This window comes from Diabrotica virgifera, chromosome 6 (genome assembly GCF_917563875.1).
Source record: "Diabrotica virgifera virgifera chromosome 6, PGI_DIABVI_V3a".
In the NCBI taxonomy this organism is placed as follows: Eukaryota; Metazoa; Arthropoda; class Insecta; order Coleoptera; family Chrysomelidae; genus Diabrotica; species Diabrotica virgifera.
Window position 1 is genome coordinate 25,609,570 of NC_065448.1, and position 26,785 is coordinate 25,636,354.

At 33.4% G+C, this 26,785-nt stretch overlaps 1 protein-coding gene across 1 annotated transcript in view; it reads right to left on the bottom strand.

The window, feature by feature from the left end:
- Nucleotides 1–26,464, bottom strand: part of LOC114326999 (protein N-lysine methyltransferase METTL21D) — a 47,207-nt gene extending 20,743 nt beyond the window's left edge. The window contains exon 1 of the mRNA XM_028275500.2: nt 26,274–26,464. Coding sequence (XP_028131301.1) covers nt 26,274–26,279 — 6 coding nt within the window. The 5' untranslated portion in view covers nt 26,280–26,464. The remainder of the gene's footprint in view (nt 1–26,273) is intronic.
- Between the last annotated feature and the right edge of the window lie 321 nt (nt 26,465–26,785).

Consider the following 26,785-nt stretch of genomic DNA (forward strand, 5'->3'; position numbering starts at 1 on the left):
TGAAACGGAAGTGGCGGATGTGGTATTACAAGAGGAACTACTAGAGCTCAGCACCAATGAAGAACTGAAGGTGCAATTTAAAAAAGGCTATCAAACATTTTAGCTGCAGGCAGAAACACCTGAAAAATATCCTGGGCTGTGGGAAATTGTGAGAAAACTTTTGATAGCGTTTACCTGGTCATATCTTGTCGAAAAAAGTTTTAGTGTCGTTACAAATAAAAAAAAAAAGGAGCGCATTAAACATTACAGGACGGGGAGATTTGCGGTTAATCCTTACAAAACTGAAGCCAAATATTGATAATTTGCTGTCAATCCCTCCCATTAAAATTTTGGTTATTTTTTTATTATTGATTTGCATATTTAAAGTTACATAACGTTATTAGTGTTTCATTTTAATTCTTTTAAATCTGTTATCATTATCATTTTAATAAATAGATCGTAAGAAAATATACCTACTATTTTTTCTTTATTTTTACCACTTCGAATTTGGCACTATTTTCGAAGACGAAGAACAGGAGTTACCGATGTAATTTCCCGAATTGCCACCCTGAAATGGAACTTGGCCGTACATGTCGCCCGAATCAGTGATGGGAGGTTGACGAAGAGATTATTTGAGTGGATGCCGAGATTAGACAAAATAAGTAGAGGAAGACCACCTACTCATTGGACTGACGATATCAAGAAAATGTCAAGAAATTGGATGCAAAGTGCCAAAAATAGAGCACAATGGACAAAAATTAGGGAGGCCTATGTCCAGCAGTGGACGCAAAGAGCTGGGTAATGATGATGAATTTAGGGTTGGAACTCACCCCCGACGCCAATTTCCATCGTTAGATCTTCACATTTTTGGGACGAGTTTTGGGAATATGGTAAAAATGTAGCAGCAGGGGACCACCGAAACCAGTAAATTGTTAAAGTGGTCTACGAGAAAAAATAGTTTGGGAACCTCTGGTTTAAAGTGTGCGTGAAGTAACAATGTATTTTAAATGGGATTTACTTTTTCGCACACTTTCAATGGGGTTTTGGGCACACTTTCATATAATCAAATATCCTTAACTTTCGCGTTGTGATGGTGATGACAATATGAGCAATGACTTACAACAAAATTTTTGACAGTTTTGTGGTTTGAAAGTAGTTATTAGGATTTTTAAATGTCAAAGTTCTAAAAATTGTAGAATAGAAATCAATTCCAGTGACGAAGAGTTACAGTTTTCGCTCCGTTGTCGCTCGTGCTCTAAATATCGCGTGAGTTCGCAAAAAGCATACTTCACTAACTGTTTCATAAATAACTATTTTGAATTTGTTTAAAAAAATTGTTTTTCGACCGCGGTACCTTCTGGCACCATGTGGATTTTTTATAAGGACCTCTTTTTGAGTAAGTTTATGCAAAAAAAATGAACTGGAATAATTTACCTAACGGGGGCGAGCATACGGCCTAGACTATTGTTTATCTTTATCTCCAAAGATAGAAAAATCTGTGTTTCAAATGATTGACAGGGTAGATACATTGGCCACAAGCGTCCACAATAAAAAATTATTACATACGATGTCCTAGATTAAAATATCATAAGATAGGTACATAAGTAGTAACATATAGTCGAAGCAATAAAGCACTGAACCTTCGAAAAAAAAGGACAAGACGGATTTTAATAATTCTTTTTGCATTCGATTCGTGAATGCGCCAGGAAACTTTGTGACCCGGAGCCATGATATACCTAATATTGAAAAACTGCATACAAAAAATGCATTCTTAGAGTGCATCTCAAACAGACAATAAAAAAATTAAGAACTCGTCAATTATCGGCGGAAATGAGTTCAATTTTGTTACTCAGAGGTTTTTGGGGTCGCTGAAAACGAATATGACGTCAAAAGTGATCTCCGGAGTACCTGGTGGCAAGGGTACCTACCGTTTACCTCGTACCGTTACCTGTGTACCACATTACTCAGGGGTTTTTGGGGTCGCTAACGACGAATGTGACATCGGAAGCGATGTCCGGAATACCTGGTGCCAAGGGTACCTATTTCTTATGGAGTTTTCGGCAAATTCATTAAAAAATTAGCCAAAAATCATTACTCGGGGGGTTTTTGGGTCGCTGACGACGAATATGACATCGGAAGTAATCTACAGAGTACCTGGTACCCAGGGTACCTACTCTCTCTCTTTTACGGCACTACAGCCCAAATTGAGCCTTGGCCTCCTTTATTTTTTTTATATAAGTAAATGTATAAATAAATAAAATAAAGGGTACCTACTGTTTACCTTGTTTTCTGGAGTTTTTGGCAAATTCATTAAAAAATTAGTTAAACTTCATTACCCAGGGGTTTTTGGGGTCTCTGACGACGAATATGACATCGGAAGTGATCTCCGGTGTACCTGGTGCCCAGGGTACCTACTGTTTATCTCGTAACTAATGATGTTTGACTAATTTTTAATGAATTTGCCTAAAAACTCCAGAAAACGAGGTAAACAGTAGGTACCCTGGGTACCAGGTACTCCGTAGATCACTTCCCATGTCATATTCGTCGTCAGCGACCCAAAAACCCCCCGAGTAATGATTTTTGGCTAATGTTTTAATGAATTTGCCGAAAACTCCATAAGAAGTAGGTACCCTGAGCACCAGGTATTCCGGAGATCGCTTCCGATGTCATATTCGTCGTTAGCGACCCCAAAAACCCCCCAAGTAGGTAATTATTTTTGACTAATTTTTTAATAAATTTTTGGCCAAAAACTCCACAAGAGCGCTAAACAGTAGGTACCCTGGGCACCAGTACTCCAAAAATCACTTCGGGTGTCATATTCGTTGTTAGCGGCCCCAAAAACCCCCCAAGTAATGATTTTTGACTAATGTTTTAATGAATTTTAATGACGAGGTAAACAGTAGGTACCCTTGGCACCAGGTACTCTGGAGATCACTTTTGACGTCATATTCGTTTTCAGTGACCCCAAAACCCCCCGAGTAACAAAATTGAACTCATTTCCGCCGATAATTGACGAGTTCTGAATTTTTTTTATTGTCTGTTGGAGATGCACTTTAAGAATGCATTTTTTGATGCAGTTTTTCAATATTATATCATGGCTCCAGTTCACAAAGTTTCCTGGCGCATTCACGAATCGAATGCAAAAAGAATTATTAAGATCTGTCTTGTTCTGCTTTTTTCGGAGGTAAGGCCGATTTTAGTGCGTTATTGCTTCGTCTAATAGTACATATGTTACAGTTCAAGTTGATTCTCAGTTAGAGTTGACTCCAACTAGTTGGAGTCAACTCCAACTGAAACGAGCAGTAAAAGTTGATTTTAAAAATTTAAATCAACTTTTACTAGTTGGAGTTGACTCTTCCTGGATCGATTCAGTAAATGTTGATTATACGAGAATCTCAAGTGCATTTTTGATGAGTGTGCGTTTCTTTGTTTTGACCGTTTCAACTACTTATTAGTATAGTCTGTAACGTCGCCCCCGTTAGGTAAATTATTCTGATTTGATTTTTTGCACAAACTTACTCAAAGAAATACATCCGTATAACAATCCTTATAACAAATACACAGGGTGTCACGCGGTACCGCGGTCGAATAATTGTTTAACCAATTTCAGTAAAGTCAGTCAGTAAAGTGACTCTTTATCGAACGAGTCTGATATTACGAGCAGAGGAACAGACGCGTTCGATAAAGAATATTGAGGTGGTGCGTACAAAATTGTATCGTCAATCATAAAAAACATGAACACTTACTTACAACTTTGAGGAATTTTTTTTTAATTTTAGACGAAATAAAAAATTCGTATGACAGTAATGACAGATGACTTTTGCATGACGGCCGGTTTTGCTGTTTAATCGATAGTAGTTATCAATATTGTATACCTACCTAATTACTAAATCTGTAAAGTTTTGATTTATTTTGTATGAATATAATTGCGAAACACTACAGAATTTTACTTTTTGACATAAATTTTATTAATAATAAGATAAATTTTGTACAATATTTTTAATAATTAAAATAAATAAATTTTAATTTCACTCAAATAAATAATCGATTGCTGCCATTGACCACTTACATTCAATCTCGGTTAATTTGATTAATTATCGCAGCAGGTAAAGTAACATTCTTCTTTCAATACAACAAAGTGTTACTTTACTGCCGAAAATGAGGGCAAATGAGTACAATAATGAATGATTTTAGTGAAGTTTGGTGATAAACAATGATTTTAAACAAATTCGCAAAAATACATCATTTTTTCACTTCGTACAATTTTTTTTTAATCCGTTGGGCCTTTTTTCTCTAAAATTGACTGTTGTCGAGTGATTAGCGACTTAAAATTTGAAAAACGCCAAAATAACCTTTTTCAAGGTTTAATAACTCGGTTAAAGATAATTATTGTGAAAGTCGAGCGAGCGGCCGTGGAGTAACGGCATAATCGCTGGCCTCATACGCCAGTGCACGTGGGTTCGAGCCCTGCTAAAGACAAACCATTTTCATTTTCAATAATGACACGAGCCGTCTCACCGTGCCTCGGAGAGCACGTTAAGCAATCGGTCCTCCTGGGCTAGAGTACATCGACACTAGTTACTTGAAACAGGGTTATAGATGTAATTGGCGCCGGAACTGTCCGAAAGGCAAAAATGCCATACGATATTATATATTATGAAAGTCAGAAACTAAAAAAAATCAAAGATTAAAACTACCCCTATAAGATCCTGAAGAAATTTTTGTCATTATTTCATTAATAAGATATTATTTTTAATTATCAACAATGAGCACTAACCGTGTATTGAGGCGGCCGTCAATGTGAGTGCGAGTGAGATTCACCATTGGACGGCTGGAATGGTGCATCTCTTTAGCACTCACCATTGACGGCAGCCTAATACGCACTTAGCGCTCATTGTTAATAATTAAAGATAAAGCTTAGTAATAAAATAATGACAAAAATTTCTGCTGGATCTTGTAGAGGGGGCTATAAACTTTGATTTGGTCACTTTCTGACTTTCATAATAATGGATTTTAACCGAGTTATTAAGCCTTGAAAATGGCTATTTTCGCATTTTTCAAATTTTAAATCGCGTATAACTCGACAACAATCAATTTTAGAGAAAAATCACAAAATACCTTTTTGTGCTCAGAATAATGATCTAAAAAAAATTGTTCGAAGTGAAAAAATTATTTTTGTGAATTTGTCTAAAAAAATTGTTTAAACAATTTATCGATCAAGGTACTGCCTGGCACCCAGTAGATTTGTTATAAGGACCTCTTTTTGAGTAAGTTTGTGCAAAAAATTCGAATCGGAGTAATTTACCTAACGGGGGCGACGATATAGCCTAGACTAATTTGAACATATTCAGTCACATTTAATTTCTGGAATCGGCTGTTTGTGTGAATCAGAATCAACTTTTACTAAATGGCATTGGGAAGAGTATACTTTTCCTAGTTGGAGTCTACTTTTACTAGTAAATGTTGAATACAAATCTTCATTTTATATTTATAATCAACTTTTACTGAAACCAGCCGTTGGAGTTGACTCCAACTAGTTGGAGTCAACTCCAACTGGATAATCAACTTGAACTGTAACACATACACATTTTTAAAAATACCAATATATTTTATCTTCATTTTAAAGTCTAACGAAAATAATTATTAAAGTTTTTAACATTCTCGATACCTATTTTTAATCATATAGAAACTATTTGCATTTAAGTACCTACATACTTATAAGTAATTGTTCTTAATAATATAAATTTAACTTTACTATGCACAGTTCAAATCATACAGCTGTCAAGTCCTAATAGCCCAGTCGGGATAGCATTTGACCTTGCATTAGGAGCTGCCCCAAATTTTATTTTTCTAATCTTTAGGGAGGGTCAATATTAGTATAAATTTAAAATCTCGACTGAATTCCACCGTTGCGTTAGCCGCCATCTTGATTTAAAAACGAGAACCGTTTTTGCTCAATATCTCCGCCATTTTCAATTTTTTTACAAAAAGTGTAGAAACTGAAATTGTTGAAAATGCAATTTTCTATAATTTCATTTATTATATTTTTTTTTCGTGTGGTCGATATTTTCCGAGTTATCGAGGGGAAAATAGTGACAGTTGTAGCATAATTATTGAATTATTGAATTATCTCGTTTATTATTAGTTTTACAACAAATATTTACCTATACAAAAATGAAGAGAATTAAATTTTGAACAATTTTGATGCCGTTCATTTTTTTGATAAAGTCAATATTTAAGGTAGTACGTCTGTGGTAAAGGTGCGAGCGTAAGACCTGATTGATTTTGTAGCAATTGTTTTTGTTCAATATCTCCGCCATTTTCAACTTTTCGACAAAAAGTGTAAGAACTGAAATTGTTGCAATTACGATTTACTACAATTTTTCGAGAGAACCAGTGACGGGTCTACAAGGGGGGAAATAAGAAAATTCCACCCAACAGGGTCCAAAATTAAAAAAAAATTGTTGGAACATCACGATATATTAGCTGACATAAAACTTAATATATCGACAGACAAATTCAACCAATAAAACCCGCTAGTTAATAAAATTAAGTGAACTTAATGTATATAATGTCTTTTTATGTCTTTTATATACTTAGTTTGGTTGATGTTTTATTGGAAGTTTCAAAAATTGTATAAAATATAATTCTCTTTATTTTTGTTTATGTACAATTATGTCGTAAACTTAATAATAAATGAGACAATTCAATAATTATGCTTCCCCTCCGCTTCCATTATTTTCCCCCTTAACTCGGAGAATATTGATCGTATAAAAAAATTGTGCCAAAGAAATTGTAGGAAATTGCATTTCCAACAATTTTCTTTCCCACCATTTATGTCGAAAAGTTGAAAATGGCGGAGATATTAAGCAACAACAGTTCTCATTTAAAATCAATATGGCGGCTAATGCAACCGCGGAATTCAGTCGAAATTTTAAATTTACACTACTATTGATCTCTCCTAAAGGATATAATTATAAAATTTGGGGCAGCTTGGATACAAAATTCAATTCAATAATTATGCTCCCCCCACCACTTTTTACTATTTTCCCATGTAACTCGGAAAATATCAACCGCATGAAAAAAATTGTTAAAAAGAAATTGTAGGAAATTATATTTTGAACAATTTTAGTTGAAAATGGCGTAGATATTGAACAATAACAATTGCTATAAAATCAATCCGGTCTTAAGCTCGCGCCATTACCGCATACGTACTACCTTAAATTTTAATTTTAGCAAAAAAATGAAAGAGATTAAAATTGTGTAGAATTTAATTATCTTCATTTTTGTACAGGTACATATTTGTTGTAAAACTAATAATAAACGAGATAATTCAATAATTATGCTCCAACTGTCACTTTTTTCCTCTCATAACTCGGAAAATATCGACCGCACGAAAAAAATTGTAATAAATGAAATTATAGAAATTCGTATTTTCAACAATTTCAGTTTCTACACTTTTTGTCAAAAAATTGAAAATGGCGGAGATATTGAGCAAAAACGGTTCTCGTTTAAAATCAAGATGGCGGCTAACGCAACGGTGTAATTCAGTCGAGATTTTAAATTTATACTAATATTGACCCTCCCTAAAGATTAGAAAAATAAAATTTGGGGCAGCTCCTAATGCAAGGTTAGGCCTGTTATTCGTCTAACCCGATTGGACTATAATTGTTTCATTTCAATCGGCATAATCAACATAATACTCCAGGCATCAGAGGCGAAAATCCACTGAACCTGTAAAAATCATGCCAACAAGCTGAATTTTGCCGAGGATGTCAATTATTTTGGGACTCCAAAAAAGACGCGAAACAGTTTGCCACTCGTATACTCGGGCTTCTCCGTAAAAACCCCCTAGTAGGGAGGAAAACGGAAAAGATCGATTTACCAAGAATCTATACACCGTAGAAAAAATGTTTCAAACGAGAAATGTAGCTGAAATAATTTCGAACAAAAATGTTTATTAGCACTTTTTTGTGTAGAATGAATCATTTTGTCACAAATAAAGCTTGAATCGACCGGCGATTTTGAATATATTGCAATATAAATTTTTTAGATAAACAATTCAAAGTTTTATTTTAATAAAATTAAAAATAATATTAAAAATAAAACTTATTTAGATCAAGTTTCTGGTAACGTCTTCGTGGTTTCTATTATTTACAAACCTACCGAATGTTGAATTAAAGAAGACATGGAGAGATTTATAATTTGTATCTCACTTCCTGCCTGTTCAGCGTGGCAAAAATTCCAACGAAAACAAATATATTCTCGTATACTCAAGGAGTAAGACTAATAGAAAATAATAATTTCGCTGTAAAACGAAATCAAGAGACATCTTATATTTCAGTTCGTTCAGAGAGCTCCTTAAATAGGAGCTTGAAACCGGTAAGGGTATTTATGGCGCTCTCTGAACGAACTGAAATATAAGATTTACAAAAGAAGTAAAAAATCTTCCTTTGTAGATGGTATATAATTTATTTAAAATTTAAAGTGGGTACATCACCAGTAATATACAAACGTTTTCGGACTAATCAGTCCATCATCAGGTTAAAGCCTAAAATAAGTAAACCACCGTATAAAAATGACAAAGTTAAATTTTGACTGTTAAAAAGTTAGGAAAAATTAAAACATGTGGTAACTTACTCCAGATCCAAAGTAGTTGAAACTAGCTACAGTGGTAGGTCATTGTGGTTTACTTATTTTAGGCTTTAACCTGATGATGGACTGATTAGTGCGAAAACGTTTGTTTGTATCTTACTAGTGATGTACCCACTTTAAGTCCAACTTGGATCTATTTTAGAAAATTTTAAATAAATTATATACCATCTACAAAGGAAGATTTTTACTTCTTTAGTAATTTTTATTATGCTTTACAGCCAATGAGAGGGATTCTTTCCTTTTTATTTTATATGAAATATAAGATGTCTCTTGATTTCGTTTTGCAGCGAAATTATTATTTTTTAGATAAAATTTGTATCATCTCGATGGTAAAAGTTTGATATCTTTTGATGAGAGTGTCCTTTTGACAAAAATTAAAATGTGTTTTAAAGGTGAAGAATGCAGCTTTTGACATTTTTGCGTTGTGCAGCAAATGGAGTCAATGAAATTTATCACTTCCATTGACCGGCCAAATGAATTTCCATTATTAGAGCCTAATCTTTAAAACCTATAACATGAAATTTCGGTTTTTTCGATGACAAAAAACGCTGAATTTAAACTTTCACATTACAAACGATCTAAAACTTAAATAAAAACTGCTTTTTTTAATTACACAAGTTCGTTTTTCACATTTGTGAAAGATTTCCCGTGACGTGAGGTCGTTTGTAATGTGAAAGTTTAAATTCAGCGTTTTTTAGGCACAATTCAAATACCTTATATTTGTTGCCAAACTCAGAATCAAAATTTTATGTTTTTGTACCTTTTCTTAAATTTCGAAGGTACTTTTAGGTATCCCTATTTTGAAGGTTCGTGTTGGTATCAGTTAATTAATAACCGAATCAAATTTGTGATATTTAATAAAACCGTACTGAGAAATCTTGTATATTTGATCCAATTTTCATTTCTAGTCGCTATTGATCTCCGTGTTGATAGCAAACGACTTTTTAATACCATTTGTCAGTTTCCCACGAGACTTTATCCTGTTGGGGTTGGCATTTTCATTTATACACGCAAATAAAAATTGTTATACTTTGCAACCTTCTATCATAAAAATTATGCTAGCACGGTAACATGTAAACTTTAAAAAATATATCCAAAGTTTTACTTAACAACAGAGCGAACTATTGACCTTAAGATTAAAATTACTTACATCCACGGGGTCATAATAACATGTTTATGACTCCCGAAGACAGTTAATTGATCACCATTAACGTAACTAGAAAAATAATACAATAAACATGTTGATATAAATAGAATTGCAATATTAGCAGAGCTACAGTTAGCAAAAAGACTAATTAAAGGTTTCTCGTCCATTATGGCCATAGGTACATAATTCGCAAATATTTTACGGCTATCCCTACTTTTTCTGTCTTTACACGGCAAATTACGTGTAGTAAAATTCACACTGGTATGGATATGTAAACATTACTAGAATGTCATTCTACTTGAAAATGTCATCAATAACTTAAAGAGATGGCTTCTGAATGTTCTTGGATAACTGTTGTTTGTATACTTGCAAATTATTCATTCAGTTAATAAATGTGATAATTTTTTTACAACTGTATTCAGTGATTGTAATAAATTATATGTATGTACAACAAAAACTAATACTCAATCGAGAAAAGAGGAAAAGTGTGAAAGTGATTTTTAAATAATATATTGTTATTATGGAACGCTTACAATTTTGAACATCTTTAACAACAAAATACGTGGATCACTGAATATATATTATCCTGATGTATTCTCTGCTTGGATCTTTCACAAATAATACACAATAAATAACTTTTTATTAAGTTCACGTCTTAAATCAATTATTTATCAAATACACTATAATATATTAATATTATTTAATCATCAACTCAAAATATTAGCGATGCCATGTCAAATATTTAAAATTGTCACTGATTGTCACTGTCTAACTGACAATATGCTGATAAATAATATTCTATTCGACTAAGTGCGTTGTAAGACAAAGATAGATTGGAAAATATTACCACCGACATTGTATTCGTTTTTTTCGAATCCTGAAAAAACCAATAAATATTTTTGAAAAATTTAAACGCTGAATGAAAGACTAAATTATTACTGAGGGCCGAAAGTCCCTTAGAATAAATAAAAAGTTTATTTGGAATGAAATATTTGAAATTAAAAATCACACTAAATTTTCTCTTAGTTTTTCACTTCTGTAACTTATTAAAATAAACATTATAGAAGTTCTCAGGGGCTTTCGGCCTTCACTAATAACGTAGTCTTTCATTCTGCGTTTAAATTTTTCAAAAATACTTATTAGTTTTCTCAGGATTCGAAAAAAATTAATCCCCATTTGAATAGCATCGCAGCCGAAAATACGTACCCATCCTTTTAAAACTGATATTACGCAAAAAATAGTAATTTACAAAATTACTATTTTTAGTACTTAATAATTACTTAATGGTAGGGGAGCAAAGTATGCTAAATGTGCAGTCACTCGAGCGTTATGGGGACCTATTGGGTTGTCAAGAGTAGGTCCTAAAACCAAAAAAAGTTAAGTAAAGTTTTCCATTTTAGTGGGCGCTTGCCATTTTTTAATTTAATTTTCCATTTCCAACAATCGTTTTTTCCGATTATATCGTTGTCTATCCATAATTCGAAAAAATGTTTCGAATAAAAGTTACCTATTTTTAGGTAAGCAATCCAAATCTGTAATAAAAAATGGGGGCTCCTATTTAAGATTTTAAAGTAACCCCCACCCCACCTCCATGGGGGTCGAGTTTGGTGCCATTCGATAGATTTTTCAAAAATATTGAATAAGTGTATCTTGCAGTTTTTCGATCTGATGTTCATTTCGCGAAATATCGCGGAATTCGTATTTAAAATATTAAATTTACCCCCCACCCCTCTCCGTGGGAAGTCGTTTTTGGTATCATTCGAAAGATTTTTAAAAAATATTGAGCACATATTTTTTAGTTTTTTGATCTGTCATTCATCTCGCGAAATATTCGCTTTTTTGTTGTGAAACTTTGGGACTCACCCATTTCCTTACGCCCGGCTCAAATCGTCAGATTTTTGAAATATATACTCTTTTGCACGTACTTAACTTACCTTATCTTAATCTGACAATTTGGAATCTTTTTAACGATAGATTTTTATTTTCGGGCCCCCCTTAACGAACTCCCCTGTGTTAAGAGCCAATATATGGTAGAGGTACATCTGCAGGGTACCAGGTTTCTCCCCATATAATAATCTGACGCGCTCGAGTAACTGCAAAAATCCCCGCTTGGGCTCCCCTACCATAAGTAATAATTTCCGAAAGTGATATTTTACGGGATGAGTAGGAAGTTTCCAGGACGAACCAAACATCCTGACGACAAAATTAATTTTAAAGGGGGCAGGGGGGTATGGTTCGAAAATTTTGAAATTTTTGATTTTTTATTATTCTAAATGAAAGTAAGGAACTTCAAGAATACTCTCTGAAAATTTCAAACTAATCGGAGCAAACTTACCGGAATTACAGGATGTTGAATATCCCTACCATCTATCCGCTTTGCAGCAACTTTGTGTCAACTTGCTTGAGCGTAGTGAGAAAAATTCAACAGCTTTTCCCCGTCTCCTTTGTAAATTACGTCACTTTAAGATTTGACAGACAAAAAAGAAATTGAAAATAAAAGTTGTCAAGACTTTAAAAGAGTTCTTCTCGAAACTGATTTTTTAAAAGGCGGTGGACATTGTAACTCGAAAACTACTTAACCGATTCACTTAAAATTTTGCATAGATTTTCTTTAGACATTTCGCGAGGTAACGCTGTAACAGTAATAAATATGTATGTTGATTATCGCTCTTTATAAACAAAAAATTTCCTTATTTTTTGTGTTCTGAGTGATACAGAAAGCCCAAAAATCCTTAAAACTAAAAAAACTCTACAGCGTTACCTCGAGAAACTCATAATGGTAGGGGAGCAAAGTATTCTAAATATGCAGTCACTCGAGCGTTATGGGGACCTATTGGGTTGTGAAGAATAGGTCCTAAAACCAAAAAAAGTTTTTCATTTTAGTGGGGACTTTCCAGTTTTAATTTAATTTTCCATTTCCAACAATCGGTTTTTTATAATATAACGCCATCTATCCACAATTCGAAAAAGTGTCTCGAATAAAATTTACTTATTTTTACGTAAGGAATCCAAATCTGCAATAAAAAATGGGGGCTCCCATTTAAGATCTTAAAGTAGCCCGCCCATCCCACCTTTGTGGGGGGTCGTATTTGGTGCCATTCAATAGATTTTTCAAAAATATTGAATAAGTGTATTTTTCAGTTTTTCGATCTGCTGTTCGTTTCGCGAAATATGGCGGGATTCGTATTTAAAATTTTAAATTTACCCCCCACCCCTCTCCGTGGGAAATTGTGTTTAGTATCATTCGATAGATTTTTGAAAAATATTTTGCACGAATTTTTTAGTTTTTCGATCTGTTATTCATTTCGCGAAATATTCGCTTTTTTCTTGTGAAACTTTGGGAGTCACCCATTTCCTTACGCCCCGCTCAAAACGTCAGATTTTTGAAATATACACTATTTTGCATGTATTTAACTTACCTTATCTTAATATGACGATTTCGAGTTTTTTTCACCCCCCTAAACGAACTCCCCTGCATTAAGAGCCAGTATATGGTAGAGGTACATTTTCAGGGTACAAGGTTTCTCCCCATGTAATAATCTGACGCGCTCGAGTAACTGCAAAAATCCCCGCTTGGGCTCCCCTACCATAAGCTAATACAATATTTTTGATTTTTTTTTTGTTTCACGTGATCCAATGACGAGTTCTGATGTCCACCGCAAAATCCATTTCTTTTTTGAGGTGTCAAAGAAAATGTCACCGTTGGCGTATTTTTCAATATTTTGGCTTGCATTTTTTTTAATATTTGAATTTTACTGAATATGTTTATTTAATTTGAAAATAAAATATTTCTTCCATAGTTTAAATTAAATTCACAAAAATGTGCTTGAAATTTTGAATATCCCCCTTTGTAAAATCACTTTTGTCTTACTAGTTCAGAGAAATAAGGAAAAAAATAGCCTGTTGGTGACACAACCCCCTCCAGGCCGAAACCAAATTTTTTGAGTAGTGTGGACATCTATAATAATCACCTATATGTTTCCTGCAGCCGATTTTGATGATATACATAGTTATAAACAATTGAAGATCAAAAAACGGTAAATTTTCGATTTTTTCGTTTATTGCCAAATGGCTAAGCATTTTAAACAAATTTGGAAGTAAGAAACTCATAAACCATACAAAAAACTTCAATATGGCTTCCACTGAATATGTCTATCCTTATTGGTTGCTTAGAAAATTGCAAAATAATTCATAAATTGAGTTTTTATAAATATTCATAACTTATGTAAAAATGAGCTTAGAATCTTCTTATTATACGGAATGCTGGGACTTCTGTTGCTTAAATTATGCAATAAATTTCATAACAATTGGTCAAATAGTTTAAAAGTTATTTAATTTGTTTATCCCAAATTAATTTTTTTTGTAACACTATAAGTCAGAAAATGATGAAGTTACAGTAATACTTTGGATAGTTTATGAAAGAAGAAGATTTATACTAATAACTTAATTAAAAAGAATGACAAAAAATAATTATCGCAAAATTATTTTGCAAGAACATGTCGATTTTTTGCTTATAAACAATTAGAATAACTTTTTAACCATTACCCGTAGAAAAATTATTTTTTCACATTTAGAAAGACTGAATTTTTATACAAATTTAAAAAAAGAAAAAATTGTCCTAGGACAATTAGGGACGAAGTTGCCGCCCCCCATTTTTTAATTCACAGCAGCTTTCTTTATAACAATTACGAAATCAAATCAGTCACATTGGAAAGAGCATACTTCAGAGTTTTAATGTATCAAGTATAAAAAATATATGTCGGTCTTGACGGTCCAGTTAGCTGGGGCTCAGTCGATCGACAAGTTAGTGGATTTGCGATTTGCGGTCGTTGGTTCGAGCCTCAGCTAGGTCATGAAATTTATAAAAGGCCAACGCCGTAGTATAAAACTCACAATAGAGTCTACGGCTTGGTCTGGAATAAACTGGCGTCTGATCGGCCTATGGAGGAGCGGTACGGGAAGGGATAAGGGCTTCCGGCTTGGTGATACTCCTCCATAGATCCCTACCGAAGGGCGTTGACGCCTAAGAACGGTGTATACATACATAAAAAATATATACAGTGGAACCTCGATTATCCGTCTCTCTATTATCCGTCACATCCGTTAACCGTCAGGGTCCATACATAAGTTATATTGTATACAATTAGTAAAAATTTAGTCATCAATTCATTTTGTTTGAGCATTGCGATAAGCCAAACGAAATTCGTTGAAATGTACATGTGCAGTTATGCCACCACCGCATTTTTTTATGTAAATAATTTTTGTTCTTATCCAGGGCTCTGGATTAAATTTCAATTTAAATAGGTAATGATAAATGATACCGTGCTTTTAGAGTTCTATTTTTTGTATTACAAGCCGAAAATAAAAACGCACAGCACAATAATATTAGTCAATATCTGTATGTCACCATAATTCAGTGCCACCATAATACTATGAATTTTTTTTAATGTTCTGTTAACCGTCTTTTCGATTATCCGTCATACCCTTGGTCCGGTGCCCTGACGGATAATCGAGGTTCCACTGTACTTTCAAACAAATCGTCCACAAAACTTCAAAATGTGACCCTTAAAATCGGCCGGCCTCGAAACTTGGGAGATCGATGAGAAGGGGGAAGGAACTGTTAGCTCTATCTCTTGTTCTCGCCTATGAATTTCGACGTTTCTTTTTTTAATTTGTATGTACTTTTTGCGTACAGTACGAGTATGCATTATTTAAATAAATTAATTGTTATATACACCATCAAATTCGTTTAAACAATTTTTTTTCATTGTTTTTAATAATATTTGAAGTAATTTTAATCACAAAACATACATATTTATGAATAATATAATAATACATAGTTTTTTATTAAACTTAGTAATAATTTAAAGTATGAAAAAACAAATTATCCCATTCGATTGTTTCTAAAAAATAGTATTGGTCTGTGGAAATCAGAAAATCTCAAATAAACTAGGTTTTATTTTTTTTAGTAAACATGCTATTAGATGAATGAAAAACTGAAGTTACAGAACCACCAAAAAAGAGATAAACGTAATTGATTGGGGTTGGAAAGTAAGCTAAGAACCGTTAGTGCCGATCCGATCAACAGATCTTCTTTATATCAGATATTTTATTAAAATAAACTATCTGCTCTTGCAAAACTGGTTGCACCGAGTACTTGTTAGTACAGAGATATAAATGGACTTCGGTTATCAAAACCTCAATCTTTCTCCATTATCTATTTTGGAGTTTCTTTTTTTAATCTGCATGTACTCTTTGCGTACGTTACGGATATGTTTTTTGTTAATAAAGTGGTTATTTAATTAACTATGTAAATTGTGTAAACAATTTTTGGAAATTCTTTTACGATCTTTTTAGGATGACTTTGTTGGCAATTATAGGAGTGGATCATATGCACTTGACTTTACAAAAACTTATAATAAATGGGTAACTGATAATTGTTACGTTTTTCATAAAAATACAAGTATTCCTAGATAAATTTCCTTTAATTTTATTTTAATAATCTTGCTGTCATACCAAAATGTATGAAATATATTTTGTTTTTTTTGCAATCTTAAAATTATAACTTTCAATGTTGTAAGGTACAATTATTACAATATTGTAGAAAATTTCTGAAAATAATTTTGTTCTTTTTATCCTCTCTCTAATTTTGTTACATTTCATTTTTGGTTTATCTAGTAGCATGTTTATCAAGAAATAAATCCTAGTTTATTTGAGATTTTTTATTTTCAATTTAATATTATAAGCCAATTTTAGATTTAGGAATAATTGAATAGGATTAGTAATATCATAATTACAGGGTGTAACAAAAATACAGGTCATAAATTTAATCGAATATTCTGGGACCAAAAATAGTTCGATTGAACCTAACTTACCTTAGTTTAAATATGCACATAGAAAAAGTTACAGCCCTTTGAATTTACAAAATGAAAATCGATTTTGTCCAATATATAGAAGAGATTTTTTATTGAAAATAGACATGTGGTATTTTTATGTCAGGAGCATCTTACAAAAAAATTATAGTAAAATTTTGACACCCCATAAAAATTTTATGGGGATTTTGTTCCTTTAAACCCCCCCAAACTTTTGTGTTCGTTCCAATTAAATTATTAATGTGGTACTATTAGTTAAATACAATGTTTTTAAAACTTTTTTGCCTCTTAGTACTTTTTCGAAAAGTCAGTTTTTATTGAGATATTTTAAATATTCGTCAAATCCACCACATATTTGTATAATATGGTTAAGTACGATTATGAAGACTTGGTAATCGTATGAAAATTTATTATTTATAATTTACATTTTTAGGCATATTTTGAACCATATTAAAAAAGAAGCCACATCTTGATAAAAGGTGCCTTATCGAAAAAATACTAAGAGACAAAAAAGTTTTAGAAACATTGTGTTTAACTAATGGTGCCGCAGTAATAGTTCAATTGGAACGTACACAAACATTTGGGGGGTGTAAAGGAACAAACCCCCATAAAACTTTTATGTAAACATATTAAAAAAGAAGCCGCAACTCGATAAAAACTGCCTTATCGAAAAAATACTAAGAGGCAAAAAAGTTTTAAAAACAGTGAGTTTAACTAATGGTACCACAATAATAATTTAATTGGGTTGTACACAAAAGTTTGGGGGGTTTAAGTGAACAAAACCCCCATAAAATTTTTATGGGATGCAAAAATTTCACTATAATTTTTCTTTGAGATGTTCCTGTCATGAGCATGATACATGTCCATTTTCAATAAAAAATCTCTAATAGTTTTCGATATATTTGAAAAAATCGATTTTCATTTTGTAACTTCAAAGGGCTATAACTTTTTTATGTGCACATTTGTATTAAGTATAGGTAAGTTAGGACCAATCGATCTATTTTTGGTACCAGAATATGTGATTTAATTTGTGACCTGTATTTTTGTTACGCCCTGTATAACTAATATGTACGTTTTACAATAAAGTTACATAAAATATTATTAAAAAAAAATTGAAAAAAATTGTTTAAACAAATTTGATGGTGTATATAACAATTAGTTTATTTAAATAACGCATACTCGTAATGTACGTAAAAAGTACATACAAATTAAAAAAAGAAACAACGAAATAAATGATCGAGAACCAGAGATACAGTTAACAGCTCCTTCCCCCCTCTCATCGCTATCCCAAGTTTCAACGCCGGCCGATTTTAAGGGCCACATTTTTAAGCTTTGTGGACGATTTCCTTGAAAGGAAATCTTTTGTATACTTGGTACGTTAAAACTTTGATGTATGTTCTTTCAAATGCTGCTAATTTTATTTCTTAATTATAAACAAAGCTGCCGTGAATTAAACAAAGAAGGGGGCTAACTTTGTCCCTAATTGTCGTAGGACAATTGTTTTTCTTTTTAAATGTGTATAAAAATTTAGTTTTTCTCAATATGGAAAAATAATTTTTCTACGGGTAACGGTTAAAAAGTTATTCTAATTGTTTATAAGCAAAAAATCGACATGTTTTTGCAAAATAATTCTACACTATTTATAATTATTTTTTGTCATTTTTTTTTTAAATTAAGTTAATAGAATAAATCTTCTTCTTTCATAAAATGTCCAAAGTATTACTGTAACCTCATCGCTTTCTGACTTATAGTGTTGCAAAAAAAATTAATTTGGGATAAACAAATTAAATAACTTTTAAACTATTTGACCAATTGCTTTGAAATTTAGAATATAATTTAAGCACCAGAAGTCTCAGCATTCCTTGTAATAAGAAAGTTCTAACTTAATTTTTACATAAGTTATGAACATTTATAAAATCTCAAAATTTATGATTTATTTTGCAATTTTCTAAGCAACAAATAAGGATAGACATATGCAGTGAACGCCATATTGAAGTTTTTTATATGATTTATCAGTTTCTTACTCTAAAATTTGTTTAAAATGCTTCATTTTTTATTAATAGACGAAAAAAGCAAGAATTTAGCGTTTTTTGATCTTCATTTGTTTATAGCTATGTATATCATCAAAACCGGCTGCAGGAAACATATAGGTTATTAATATAGATGTCCATACTACTCAAAAAATTTGGTTTCGGCCTGGAGGGGGATGTGTCACGAGAAAAATCTTATTTCTCTGGACTATACGTCCAATACTTTTTCTGCAGCCATTTATTATGTTAAAAAGAATCTGAATAAATACATTACTTATGAACTTTTTATTATAAATTACATATAAGATAACAATTGTTCTCGTGAATACATTACTAAGTAATGGTGGTCTTTCATAAGTCTTATGAATAATAATTACACAATTATAAAAATTCCTTTTTTTTATTTTATTTAGCATAAATATTTCTACATAAATATCTCGACAACTAATTCCATTGGCATGGCACAGTCAATTTCGCAATCAGATTGTAGTGTAATGTGTGTGTTGTAAATGTCTTGTTACTTAGTAAAGTCGACTTCATTGTCTTTACAAAGAGAAGCTAATTGTAATTACATATTTTAAATAAATATACCTTTTACACAGAAGGGAATTTTTTTCTTCAATTTTTGTAATTACTTATATTATTAATACTTAACAATTACTTATATTAATACTTTATAGTTTCAAAAGTTATGTATTGCATTACCTAAAATTATGGTCATTTTCAAAGTTGATTTTTTCGTGCACAGATTAACGCCTTCCACTATTTTTTTTTATTATTTTAGATTTTTATTTGGTATTTACAGTGGTGGGCAAAGGTTAAATCAAACTTCTTTTTTGTACTTATACTGGGTGGAAGACAAGAAATGTTTTTCTTATGTTAAGTTTGGGACACCCTTTAGGGAGGATGAGGTACAAAAATGTGAGTATACATAAAATCGTATTGTAGTCTTATGTTTTGTGAACATTTTGTTTTTGTCCCTGATATCTTTAGAAATAAAGAAAATAGACGGTTTTATTCTTTGTGTTTTAACTGACGACATGCGATACGTGAGGAGGCCATGTCTTATGATACCACTAAAATGAAATTATTTCCTATATATGTATAGTGCGAAAGGAAAAGAGTGTTCAAAGAAAAAGATCTGTGTACTTAATGTACCTCTCGCTATTTATAGTGCTTCCACGTAGACACCAAATCCGTACTTAATCTCCGAGCCTCCATTAAATAATTTCGTCTCTCTTATGTTGCGCCGTGCATACCGCTTGCCTGGTCGACAAATAACTCATATAGGTGTCGTTCAGAACTGTTTACGTTATGTGCCTTTCTGATTTTAAAGTTTTTTTAACTGTTATTTTTTATTGTTAATTTGGTTTTTTTTTTTCAGCTAAAACACATGTTAAAGAGTAAAACTACATATTATAGTCCGTCCGCTATAACTTTTCCCATGCGGTACGATTCATTTTCAATCAAATTAAGTCAAAACAGAAAGTGAAACGTACGCCAATGTGTGTAGTATATAGTATACAGTATACAAAATGTATATACACATCGACGTTCGTTTCAATTTATGTTTTGACTTAATTTGATTGAAAATGAATCGTACCGCATGGGAAAAGTTATAGCGGACGGACTATATTTTCTTTGTTTCTAAAGTTATCAGGGGAATTCAAAAAGCTAAATGTTCATAAAACAAGGTTACCATACGATTTCGATATAATACCCACACCTGTACCTTGTCCTCCATACAGGGTGTCTCAAACTTAACTAAGAAAAAAACTTCTTTTTTTCCACCCGGTATAGGTCAAAAAAAGTTAGAGTAAATCTTTGCCCAACTGTGTAAATGCTAAAGAAAAATCTAAAATTATAAAAATTAGCGCAATCCGTTAATCTGTTCACGAAAAAATCAACTATGAAAATGAGCATAATAATTTTCTATATTCCTAACTTATGCTTCGCAGTTTATTTGCCCATTTTTTTGACCTAAGATTTTTTCTATCTCTTAATCAGTTTATAAAACTGATTTTGGTTTGGATTTGATACATGCTTAATTAATTCAATAGATTGTGCTCCCCTTTATAGAAAACGATTATGAAAATTAGTTTTGTCATCAGTATCATAATTTCTAATGGTAAATATGCATGAAACAAGCACTTTGCATAGATAACTAATTAAATTAATGTAACACGTTACACTCGACAGAATACTTGATAAACTATGTATCAAAGGTCAGAAATTTAATTCACATATGTACAGTTGAGTCCGCGAATCTTTACCCGTGCGCCAGCATACGAAATAAGTCGATGATAAGTCGGAAATTGAAATTTACTAAACGCAACAGCAAGTCACTTACTGTCACTTGCTGTTGCGTTTAGTAAATTTCAATTTCCGACTTATCATCGACTTATTTCGTATGCTTTAAATGATGACGCACGGGTAAAGATTCGCGGATTCAACCATACCTACTCCTTTTTTTTACGTGAAGTACCCCGCACAAACCTTTTGGAAATTAGGTCCTAGTGGATTTAGTTCATACTTTGGGAAAATACTCTTTGAAGCATTGTGATGAAAAGTTCTCATGGGCATAACTCGATCGTATGGAAGATTTTCAAGATATAGAGGCACAAACTCGGAAAATTATAAGATTTACTGGGTATTCCAATTCCCTGAGTTACGGGTTATCTGGCAACATGTGGAAGTTTGGATCAAAGAAAAGTACTAGCAGTAGGATTTTTTCCTGGCTATCCAATGGCGACCTTTACTTTGACCTTGACCTTCAACGGATGTCATCTTCTAGAGTTTCTAGGGTTTTCGGCATTAAATTGATATAAACAGATTACTCATGGGTTGTTGGGATCGCTAAACACGAATATGTCATTAGAATTGACCCCCGGAGCAAGTGGTGGCCAGGGCCACTGCAAGGGACGTCATCGTATAGAGTTTCGATGGTTTTCGACATGTAATTGATACAGATGAATTACGGGAGGGTTTTTTCCAGGTCGCTAAACACGAATATGCCACCAGAGCCGACTCCCGGAGCACCTGGTTTCCAAGGTCAATGAAAGGGGATCCTGGACACAGGAGCACCTGGTGCCTAAGAGAGGATATCTTCTGGAGTTTCGGAGGAATCAAATGGAAGAATCAAATGGATTACTCTTAGGTTTTTGAGGTTGCTGAACATGCATACATTATCAGATCACACTATCAGAATCACATTGTGCCTACGGCACGTCATCTTCTGGAGTTTCGAGGGTTTTCGGCATTCAATTGATAAAAACGGATTACTCACGGCTTTTTGGGGTCGTTGAATGCTAATACGCCATCAGATCCAACCCACGGAGTACTTGGTGCCCAAGGTTATTCATCTTCTTGAGTTTTGAGAGTTTTCGGCATTAAATTGATACGAATGGATTACTCATGGCTTTTTGGAGTTGCTGAACACGAATACGCCATCAGAACAGACACAGGAGCCCTTATCGCCTAAGACACGTCATCTTCTGGAGTTTCGAGAGTTTTCGGTACTAAATTGATGCAAACAGATTGGTACACACCGAGTACTCAGAGGTTTTCTGAGTTGCTGTTCAAAGAAAGCGTACAATTTGGTGAAAAGTTTTTGAAGTTATACTTCTTTAGGCGCGATTGGGAGTGAATTTTTATTATTCTGCGCGCATGCACACACCACACAGACAGTATGGAGTTCGTTGCTAAATGATTTAAGTTATGTACGTTTCAGTCCAAAAAAGGTGTGTAAAGAATAATATAGTAGTGTTTTTAGTAAATATATTTATTATAATTTTTGTGACTCTGGATTTGTCTTCCTCGGGAGTAACATAAGTATTATTAAAACATTTATATTTATTATACTTCACTTCGTCTGTTTGTTACCGTGATTTGTCATAATGTCCGAGAAACCGTCAAAACAATGTCTTGGTGGGTCATTGGTAGAGCGTTCGACTAGAGATTGAGAGGGCCCGGGTTCAAATGCGGACAATTGCTGTCTTTTTTATGTTATTTTTTAAATTTTTGGATTTTTGAAAAGTGATAAGTATTGAAATTAGTTTAATATTTAAATAAAATACAAATGAACTGTTTAAAGTATTTTATTTCGTTGAAATCATATAATAGAAGTATAACTTCTTACGTGCGTACAAAGTACACACACATAATTTTTTTTGCTATTTGAAGATTTTTATTAAAATAACTATGTTGTGCTATTAAATTGTTTTAATTATATATAAATATAAACTCAATTTATACCTGACAATGTTGTTCCTTCATTTATTTTAATATCGATTTACTATATTCTATTTTGATGGTGTTATTCATCGTGCTCACTAGATACTCTAGAGTCTTTTATCTAAGTCATATTCGTGTTCAGCAACCCCAAAAAAACAATAGTAATCCGCTTGCATCAATTTAGTAACGAAAACTCTCGAAACCACAGAAGATGACGTGCCTTAGGCACCAGGTACCCCGGTGTCTGTTCTTATGGCGTATTTGTGTTCAGCATCCCCAAAAACCCATGAGTAATACCCATCTGCATCAATTTAATGCCGAAACCTGTCGAAACTCCAGAAGAAGACCTGCCGTAGCCACCAGGTGTTCCGTGGGTCGGATCTGATGGCGTATTCACATTCAGCAGCCCCAAAAACTTGTGAGTAATCAGTTTACATTAATTTAGTACCGAAAGCTCTCGAATCTCCAAAGCATGAAGTGCCTTAGGCACCAGGTGCTCCGATGTCTGTTTTGATGGGATATTCGTGTTCAGCAACTCTAAAAACCTATGAGTAATCCGTTTGCATCAATGTAGTACCGAAGACCCTCGAAACTACAGGAGCCCCTTTCATTGACCTTGGAAACCAGGTGCTCCGAGAGTCGGTTCTACCAGGTTAGCGAGCACAAAAAAACCCTCCAGTAATTTATTTGCATCAATTAAATGCCGAAAACCGTCGAAACTCTAGAAGATGACGTCCCTTGCAGTGGCCTTGGCCACCACGTCTTTCGGAGGTCAATTCTGATGGCATATTCATGTTTAGCGATCCCAAAAACCATGAGTAATCTGTTTATATCAATTTAATGCTGAAAACCCTCGAAGCTCTAGAAGCTGACTTCCGTTGAAGATCGAGGTCAAAGTAAAGGTTGCCATTGGATAGCCAGGAAAAAATCCTAGACTACTAGTACTTTTATTTAATCCAAACTTCTACATGTTGCCCGATAACCAGTAACTCAGGGAATTGGAAGACCCGGTAAATCTTATAATTTTCCGAGTTTGTGCCTTTATATCTTTAAAATCCTCCATACGATCGAGATGTGCCCATGAGAACTTTTTATCAGGATGCTTCGAAGAGTATTTCCCCAAATTACGAACTAAATCCACTGGGACCTAATTTCCATAAGGTTTGTGCGGGGTACTTTAAGAATTAAAATATAATAATTGATAAATACAGTAGAACCCCGCAAATACGAACCCCGCTAATCCGAACGTTCGGCAAATCCGAACCAACCGAAAAGGAAAATTTTTTAAAAATTCAAGACAAAACACTACAAACATAATATTTATGATACAAAGTAAAACTACAAAATTGAACAATGTAGGATTAATAGGACTGACATTCAAAAATTTCTTAAAAATGAATACATACTTTATTCGTAGTGCTTCTGAAAGTTAAACATAAAAGTCCGGTTCTCTTGTAGTCAACTTGAGTCCAATATTATCCACACTCTTGCGAGAATGTTTTGCGACTCAAAATCAACAATGAAAGCTTTGAATTATTAGTTAAGCTAACTTTCGGATAATCCGAAGACAGCGGAGACATAGAGAGGACAGCGATATTAAATGCTAAGATTTATAATAGAGGGAAAGATAAGAGGAGTGACGAGTATAGGAAGGAGAAAAGTGCCACAGTTGAAAAATTTAAGGGACTGGTTTAAATGCAGTTCAATAGCAGCTGTAAAGCCGATGCCGCACTGCAGGAAGTTTGGTAGGATGGTGGATGGTAGATACCTGCCTGGCGACCATCCAGCTACTTATACCACGAATAACAAAATGACGCTAGCCGCAGTGGCCTCCCGCTACCATCTAACCATCCGGTGGTCCGCCAGGCGTCTATCCACCCATATCAGTCGTGTTTGATATTCCATCCGGGTAGCCTGGTTATGAAGGAAAGCGTAATAAGTGCTATGTATAAAAGAAGGGCAATTTGGGACCCAGCAAACCCACTATATGACGAAACATGGCTTAACATATCTGTTTTATTTATTCTTTGCAGTTGCATTAAAGAAAATCCAATATTCAAGTCAGGTGAATTTAAAAAACAATTTTGTACCTTCAAGTCGATTTTTCTTCACTTTCTGAAAAGTGTAGTTAGTGAGTTTTACTTCTAATAGGACGATATGCTAAAAAACAAACCAAATGAAACAAACGATTCTTCAGCAGTCAGTTAGATACTGACTTCTGACTTCATTTCACTCTTTTACTGCGTCCAGGATGCAGCGGCCCTCCACTATCCACCTTTAAAATTCACCCTCCAAGCCACCATCTAGCATACTGCAGTGCGGCATCGGCTTAAGAGCAGCAGACAAAATAAAGATATTGATTGGGAGACGAGACTTAAAGAACAAGACTTTGTAATATTACAGTAGGTAATTATTATATACAACGTGTTTCTTAGAAGTGGTATCCCAAGGAAAAAGAAAAAGACGTCGCTCATCACAAACTTGGAGAAGATCAATCATGGACGAGATAAGAGGTCAAGGAAAGTCTTGGAATGAGGTGAAGACCTTAGCGCAAAACATAACTCGATGGCGCCTTTTCGCTGAAGCTCTATGCTCCACTTAGGTGTTCAAGAACCTTATACGTATTTAAAAGTATGTTTATTACTGACAAAGTTCAAACACAACATACCATAGTTATCTTATCTTTGATTGATCTTTATTTTAGTAGTACGTACTTCCACATATTATATATTTATATATAACAGGTCTTACGCAATAGGACGCCTCTGGACGGCTAACTGTCAGAGATCTCCACTCAAGTCGATTCGCGGATAGCGCTCGCGGTTGGTTGTGTGTGTAGCCCGATTAAGTGAAATTAAATGGGTCGAATGAACTTTTTCATAATCGTACCGTAATGCAACTGCAATCAATTGCGAAAAAACTAGTTCACAATTGTATAATTTACGCTATTAATAACATTTAAGTGATTTAAGTGATAACGTTATATTATAGCTGCATGCTTTAAATATCCGGCTAAGTCAACGGAAACCGTTAACATGAAATATCTCAACATTATTGTGGTGTTTATATACATCGGGCTGATTGTGATGGATATTTGTGCAATGGTCGTGAGAGATAGACTGAATAATAACGTGAATAGACCCAAAGGAGAATCATTTAGGATTCAGAAGTTATATAGATATTATTTTTTGACTTACTGGAATTTCGTAAGTATTTCTTTGATTCTAGAGGTTATGACTTATTATTTCTAAATTCGTATGCGATAGTGAATGCTTTAGTCCAGTCAATGTACACTCTATCGCGCATAATTTTCTGAGCCTGCGCCGGCTAGCATCAAAATTTATAGGTTCTATTTACCCTCATCTCAACACTTAACTTCAAAGTGGACCCTGCGCAGTAGCCAGTAGGGTGCTTTTACTCTGGGGAGATGCCCCCCCCTTGGGGCTAAAACACTATAAAATTTTTCGTCGTGGTCTCGATGTTACGAATCTCATTATTATTTGTTAAATATTTAAATTAATTAATTGTTTGAATATTAAATAAAAATTTAAAACAGCATGCCCTGCGGAAGTCCGAAACATGTGAACCGAGTAAATCTATCTAGGTTAGGGTGGTTCGAAAAAAACTTTTTTTCTTATTTCAGATCGCTATAGTGCGCAAAAGTTGCCATTGGGATAGACTTGAAAAAAGCACTAATTATTATCTTTTTATTAATTTGTCTTCCGGTCGCGCAATGCCATCGAAGTTAGCAAAAACTGTGAAAAACCTTAATTTTTCAAATTTTTTTTAACAGGCCAGATGGTTTCAATTGCGTTCCTATACTATGAATTAACTACTAAAAGTATGTAAAATCAATATAAATTTACTTA